Here is a 7,471-nt window from a genome sequence, read left to right as displayed (position 1 = left end):
TGTGGCATTTACAATCTGTGCTAGCATATCAGGCATTAGTTGCGTACGTGCAACCGTGTCACCCATGAAATGCAACATTTGCCAACAGTAGGATTTTAGTTTACCACGTTAGAATATCTACATTCTCATTCTATAGTCGATCGAGATGCCTTATTATGTTCAGATGTACTCTTGAATTTCTCGAAGACAATCTATGAGGTTTCATGGGGATGGCTACCTCGGGTGCCCAATGTTTATACACACTGCTGTATGTTTATCATCTATATCCAATGTACGGTTTGGTTCAATGATACAAGGCTTGGAAGCATCCCAGTGCTTCACAGATTTTAGAGAAGTTTTATGTAACAATCAGCTTCTCCTACCAATATTGCCCATTTACTAGAAGGGGCTCATAATTTGGTTTTTGGTTGCTAGAGTAGAGAGTCGGAGATTCTCCAGAAAGTCACTGTTATCCTCCCATCCACAACCAACATGTGCCCAAAACGTGTTGGTGATATTTGACACGGGGCATTCACATGGAAGAGTGTCAGATTTGCCAAAAGATGTCAAAAACATCACCTCCGACATTGTGCAAAAAGAACAAGAACGACTTTGATACTATTTGCCCACAAGGAACGTTACACTTCTCCTCTCATCCACATCTAATGTGACCAAAAACATGTTATTTGACGTAGCAGGGCCGACTCAACCATTTTGGTGGAGTAAAGCGAATTAAAAACTCGAGGCCTCTTTTTCAAAAAAAAAAAAAAAAAAAAAAAAAAAAACCTATTTGAGAAAAACCCTCCTTTACCCGGGCTTGGGAGCGGCAAAATAAACTTAAAGGTTTATTGTTGGCAAAGTTAATTTAATTTTTTTTTTGTATTTTATATATTTTTTATATGTATAAAGATAATTCAGCTCAACTCAAATATCATATATAATTTTTTTTTAAGTAGGAGGGCCTATTGATTTGGAGACCTAAAGCCCAAGCCTTAAAATACTTGGGCTTGGGCCGGCCCTGTGAGGTAGTACATTAGTATCTCTCATGCGAATGGAATAATGTGAAATTGGCCTAAGGTGTCATATTTCACGCACGCTTCGGAAAAATTTATATTGTCGAATAAAGAGGAAAAAGAGTCCATAAAAGATTACATTGAAATAAGTACGAGCAAGCCAACACGTGGAAGATCGGTTGAAGCAAATTATTCATATCACAACAGTCAATCTAGAAAAAGATGAAGGGTACAAATCAGAGTCTTCCATCCATAGAAGCAGTGATAGCAAAAAACAAATGAATAAAAACGAATGGAAAATTGGGAAAGGATGAAAGATACATTTGATAATAGAAATAAGATTCAATTATAACTTTATAAATTGTATGCAATTATACTTGAAGTTAATTACCTCTTTGAGGCTATAATTTGCCTAACAAAATTAAAGTGTTGAGCATAATACCTATTTGCCACCAATATAATCAAGCAAGTGTTTGTCAAGTTCAAAATGCCGGCAAAGACATTTCTGCAACAAAAACAATCATAAATATTATATTTAAAAATATATCGACCCATTTACTTATGAAAGCGTTTGACTTGAGTTGCGTGCATAGTTATTAAAAGCCATCGCCTCTTGCGCCTAGGCCCATTTTCTAAGCTAGGCGAGACCATTGCACTTTAAGTCAAGCAATTGCGCTTTCATTCTCCAGAAAAATTTCAGCAAGATTCCTAGATTCCGGAGAGTTTCCGGCCAAATTCTCTAAATTCTGGCAAGATTTCAGCCAGATTTCTACTTTTATCTATGGAAAACAGAAAACTACTTCTCTACACTAATATTTTAGAACTTTTGGTACTAAACAGATGATATTAAATGTTATATAATAGCTTTTGTTTATTTTATTTGAAGAATAGTATTAATTCTCTAATACATAAAATATTTTAGTTTTTTTTCGTTATGCGCTTTTTTTCCTCCGGCTCTTGCCTTTTTTGCGCCTTGCGCCTAGGCCCAACTGCCCAAGGCGAGGCATATGCGCCTTGAGTGTGCCTAGCGCCTTTAATAACTATGGTTGCGTGTTATCTATAACAGGTTACAGGTCGGTAGGTAAAAATAAACAAATAGCTAACACAGGCTAAACAGGTCAAAGGTCATCCAAAGTGTATTTTTATTGCAAATAAAATCCTAAGTCTATTAACTCAATTTTTTTATAATATTACTGATTTTTATTATAGTTTTTGTAACTAAAACTAACACATTACTAATTTATTAAGAAACAAAAGCAGATAAAATACATTTTTGGCTGGCCCGATCTGACCGTGTGAGCTAGAATACACTTAAGTTTTACGGTATACCTTCGATATATCTGAAGATTTAGTTGCCGAATGCATATCTGGAAAGCGGGAAACCTCTTCCGCATTCTCAAATAAAATATAAGTTGGGAGTTGATCAGGTACTCCTGCACATTATATTTTAAAAAATCAGTTGATATATAAATATATAATGTATTCAACACATTACATAATAAATAACTAAACCAAACGACAATACACACCAAGAGAGATTCCAAATCTTGCAGCCGTATTCGGGAAAAGCCCAAGATCAACTACTCCAAAAGATATATTTTTATTCGAGAAGCTGTTGCAGAAATATATATAATCAACGTATAAAAAACATTTTTAATTAATAATTAACGTTATATACTCACGTAATAGAAAGTTCGGGGAGAACGCGGCTGGTGCGTATACAGGATGATGATAATGAAGAGCGGAATTCCACCTGCCAAATAAGAAAACAGAACGACAGCCCAGATTAAATATAAAACAACAAAACGCGTCAAGAAAAAGATGTCGAGAATACTGTGAGCGGGCCTAACCAACCAAAATCTTGATGTGCCACCTTCAGTTAATAAAGACTCCAACTGCAGTGGTGTTAATTGAGTTGCAGAACCTAAAATCACATGATTTAAAAAACTTTGAAACGGGGGAATTTAGATGAGTGTAGAAATGCAATGCAATATATAAAATATAGAAAAGCGTAAAATGCCATTCTCGTCCTTGAGGTTTGGCCAGTTTTGTGACTTTCGTCCAAAGGTTTGTTTTTCCGCATCTGGATCCAAAAGGTTTGAAATATTGACATTTTCATCCGGCTCGTTAACTCCATCCATTTTCTCCGTTAAGTCACGGGTATTTCCGTCTTTTTTGCTAACTTAAAGAGCAATTCGGTCTTTTTCACTTTATATAAAAAGACCGAATACCCTGAAAAAGACAGAATTGCACTTTTAAATTAACAAAAAAGATCAAAATACCACTGACTTAACGGAGAAAAATGGATGGAGTTAACGAGCCGGATAAAAATGGCAAAGATTTCAAACCTTTTGGAACCAGATGCGGAAAGAAAAACCTTTGGACAAAAGTTGCAAAACTGGCCAAACCTCAGGCACGAAAATGGCATTTTACTCTATAGAAAATAAAACCAAATTTAGTGCATATGGCGTACCTAGTCCCATGTAGGCAGGTTGTTGTGTAAAGAGATATATAACTGTGAGGAGAGAATAAAAATAACAATAGTATCAAATTTCTAATGCATCTTATCACCAGCCAAATTAACATAATAAAATCCAAGGGACTATATATTGTAGAAGAGAGCATCTTATAAAAATAAGGCATACCTAAGAATGTAAGCATGTACCAGAGTGCCAGGTGAAAATCCACAACCAATGAAATGCCAACAAGAAAAAGCTGAAAAAAACATATCCAAACACTATGTTAATAACAAATTTATCTTTTTCTTTGACGTAAGAACGAGTTAGCATCATAGTTGTTAATGGCAAATAGCGACAAGGTACCTATATGCTACATAGCGAATAGCGATAAATAGCGGGCGCTATTGTATAAATAGCGATACACTAGAAAAATTTGTATATGTATATTTAACAAAATACCCCGGTATATATATGCTATTTTACATGTACATTTAACAAAAACCTAAAATCCAGCTATTTTATAGCTATATTTAATTGCTATTTATATTAAAAAAAACAAAAAATAAATAAAAAAATAAAGTGTCGCTATTCTCGCTATCCATCACTACAACCCTAATAGCGACACTAGACCTATACGCTACATAGCGCGCTATAGCGATCGCTATTGACAACTATGGTTAGCATTCTTTTTTTAGTGGAGTACAGTGGTTCTTACTTTGTCTATTTAACCTAAATTGGCGACCCTGTTATAAACGCAGTCATTACTTCTCCTTTATTCTTACTTTTTTTCTTGTTTTGACTTTAAAGTTTGGTGTAAGTGCATAATTAATTGTAGTTAATCTGTCTTATGCTTACTTGTTATGTATTTGTTATGTTTCACATTGTTGTTTCCATATTTTGTTTATGTTTCCCATTTTTGTTTCCATAATTTGTTTTGTGTTTCGTATTCTTGTTAGTAATGTTCTGAAAATAGTACTCAGAAACGAACTTGTTATTTCACTGATTTCTGTTGTGTATACATAGTTACATGCGGGTCATGTTTGTTAATTTGAAGCACATAATTCAAATGAACTTGAGAATGAAAGTTTGGATTGCTTTGGTGATGATCAACAATGAATTATGAATGTTTGTATGAATTTTTATTACTTTTGAACTTTTGGTTTTAACCGGATGACTTTAATTACCAATGATATGTAGTTAACTACATATATGGAATAATAGTAATTACTGCCCATAGTTGTTAATAGCGAATAGCGACAAATAGCGACAAGGGACCTATATGCTACATAGCGAATAGCAACAAATAGCGACCACAATTTTATATATAGCGATGCACTAGAAAAAGAATTTTGAAAATTTTTATATGTATATTATATCAAAATACCTTGGTATATATATGCTATTTTACATGTATATTTAACAAAAACCTATAAATCCAGCTATTTTATAGCTATATCTAATTGCTATTTACATCAAAAAAAAAAAAAAAAAAACTAATTGTCGCTATTCACGCTATTGGTCGCTATGACCCAAATAGCAACACTTGGTCGCTTCGCTACATAGCGCGCTACAGCGGTCGCTATAGCCGCTATTGACAACTATGTTACTGCCTGTCATATACTCATATATTTAAACTTAAGCACCTACATATATAGTTTAAGAGTCACTCCTAATAATACAGTATCTACAAAGATCAACGATTCGGGACTTTTGGGTGCCTTACAACCTATTTCATATGTGCTAGCGAGCAAAGATGTGATAATGAAACTAAAGAATATCATGTTATTCTAATTTGCCTGTCATCTAGCAAACACTCTTATCACTATCCAAGATAATGTATAAGAATATCTGTTAATTTTTTTATTAATGCTATCCATGCAACTCTTGATGCCTTGTATTCTCTGTGCAAAGAGATCCTTAAATTTCCTTTTTCTGTTGTGTTACAAACAAACATAATAATTTCAGGTAAAATCTAGAAGAGTATGCAAATAATAGCTCAGCTAGGCTTGTGTGGTTGGAACTCATGATAACCTATATACCCAAAATTCTTTTCATTTTCCGTAAATGTAAACTAGTAAAAGTTGTGTATCAAAATTTTCATAAATGAACAAGTATAGACACGGAAAAAATTAAAAGGCATAAATAATAATAACTAAGACCACCTTAGCAAATAAGAGCGTGTCAGCAATAAACCCATCCCAAGTTTCTTCTTTCACCATCTGTAAAAGCAAAAGAGTCTATTAAAATCCTTCATCATCACAAAAAAAACTATAGTAAAATCCCTTCATGCAACTTCTTTATCATACAACCTATACATATTTTCTTAACGTCATACTATGAACGCCTTCCTAATACTTTTTCCTATACAATCATTTCTAAACTTAATTATTAACATCATCATCATCATCATACTCATACTCAGTAATTCCCACCAATAGCAAAGCTAAGGTAGGGTCTGAAGAGGGTAAGATGTAGACAACCTTACCTCTATCCCATTGGAATAGAGAGGCTGCTTCCATATGCTTCCAGTGAGACCCCCGGCTCGATAGTAGTTTTGTATCAAGCCCTAAACTTAATTATTAACGAAAGAACTAAATACTAACACCATCAAGCTTCTCAACATCATTCTAGCAACGACAAGTGCATCAAAATTTTCAGATACCTAACACCTATCGCATAGCTTTCCCCTGTAATGCAAGCAAGTCGAATAAAAATCACTAGCATTGTAAAAATCAGGATTAATCGTGGTAGTTAACCTATCAATTTTCACCTAGTCAGACTTGAAATAGGCGATCGGTCAAATTTCGGTCAAAATCGATCAAAATATTTGAAGCATCTGAAAACTTATACTTGTTAATCCAATCCGATCAATAAGTTTCGTAAATTATATATAAAATTTTGAAATCTAGTAGCTATACAAATTACACAGAATTTAATCAGTAATCAATAATCACATATTACACCTAATGAAGTTGTATTCAGCAATTCCATATACAACATACATACATACATCAACAATAACTAACTATATACCTTGACAACCGCTAAGGTAACAAAGGCAACAAGCGCTTGAAATTCCTGCAATCAATGAATAAATTAACAGATCAACACATAAGAATGAAGAAATGATGGTGAATGTGAGTGAGTGAGAGAGAGTGAATTACTCGGTGAAGAAGGTATCCGGCGAATTGATCGGAGAATAAGTGAGAAGTGGAGAGACGAAAGGAGAAATAGGAGAAGAAAGTGAGGAAATGGAAGAGGTAATAGGGCTCGGATACTATTGCGAACAGGATGTTCATTGTTATGTCGTAGTACTCGATTGGATTAATGGAGTTTTCGTTGTTGTTGTTGCTTGGTTTTGCTTTCTTCCCCATGGTTTCTAGGGTTTCAGATTCAGAGATTGATAAGCGCAACAGGAGTTTAAACAGAGGTAGACTACAGCTAAACGAAATGGGGAAAAAAACAATGCAAATGCAGAGAGGAGGTTATAACCATTAGCGTTAGTATAATGTCACACTGGGAACCATTCACACATCTGTTTGTGAAATAAATAATCATTACGTGTTGAACCAGTAAAAGGTCATTAATAGCTTAAACAAATAACTTTCTCGTCATTAATACATTGCATATAAGTAGGGCTGGTATAACGGGTCAACCCGATCTGTTAAGACACGAACACGATAAGCCACGAACACGAACACGACACAAAATCTTATCGTGTCAGATTTTCGAAACACGAACCTGTTAATAAACAGGTCACACGAAATGACCTGTTAAGACGCGAAAAAATTACCAACGTATCATATGACCTGTTTAAGACACGAACACAACCTGTTAAGACACGAACATGACTTGTTTAAGACACGAACACGGCATGTTAAGACATGAACACGACCTGTTTAAGACATGAACACAACCTGTTAAGACACGAACACGACCTGTTTAAGACACAGACCCGACCGAATTGGGGAAGCTATGAACCGAATTGGGAATGGCGGTGTTTGTGAGAGTGATTTAAAA

The 7,471-nt window shown here is 34.5% G+C and overlaps 1 protein-coding gene across 1 annotated transcript; it reads right to left on the bottom strand.

Annotated features, from left to right (window-relative positions):
- Nucleotides 1–1,076: 1,076 nt before the first annotated feature.
- Nucleotides 1,077–6,931, bottom strand: LOC110898491 (thioredoxin-related transmembrane protein 2). Its single transcript, XM_022145283.2, has 11 exons — nt 6,616–6,931; nt 6,485–6,529; nt 5,614–5,670; nt 3,638–3,707; nt 3,466–3,507; nt 2,843–2,916; nt 2,675–2,745; nt 2,522–2,604; nt 2,322–2,425; nt 1,435–1,497; nt 1,077–1,204 (listed from the first exon to the last, which is right to left on the bottom strand). The coding sequence occupies exons 1-10, from the start codon at nt 6,823–6,825 to the stop codon at nt 1,435–1,437; spliced, it is 819 nt and encodes a 272-aa protein (XP_022000975.1). The 5' UTR covers nt 6,826–6,931; the 3' UTR covers nt 1,077–1,204.
- Nucleotides 6,932–7,471: the final 540 nt, after the last annotated feature.

This window comes from Helianthus annuus, chromosome 13 (assembly GCF_002127325.2).
Source record: "Helianthus annuus cultivar XRQ/B chromosome 13, HanXRQr2.0-SUNRISE, whole genome shotgun sequence".
Taxonomy (NCBI): Eukaryota; Viridiplantae; Streptophyta; class Magnoliopsida; order Asterales; family Asteraceae; genus Helianthus; species Helianthus annuus.
The sequence above is the reverse complement of the archived record's forward strand: the minus strand, read 5'-3'. Positions and strand labels throughout refer to the sequence as shown.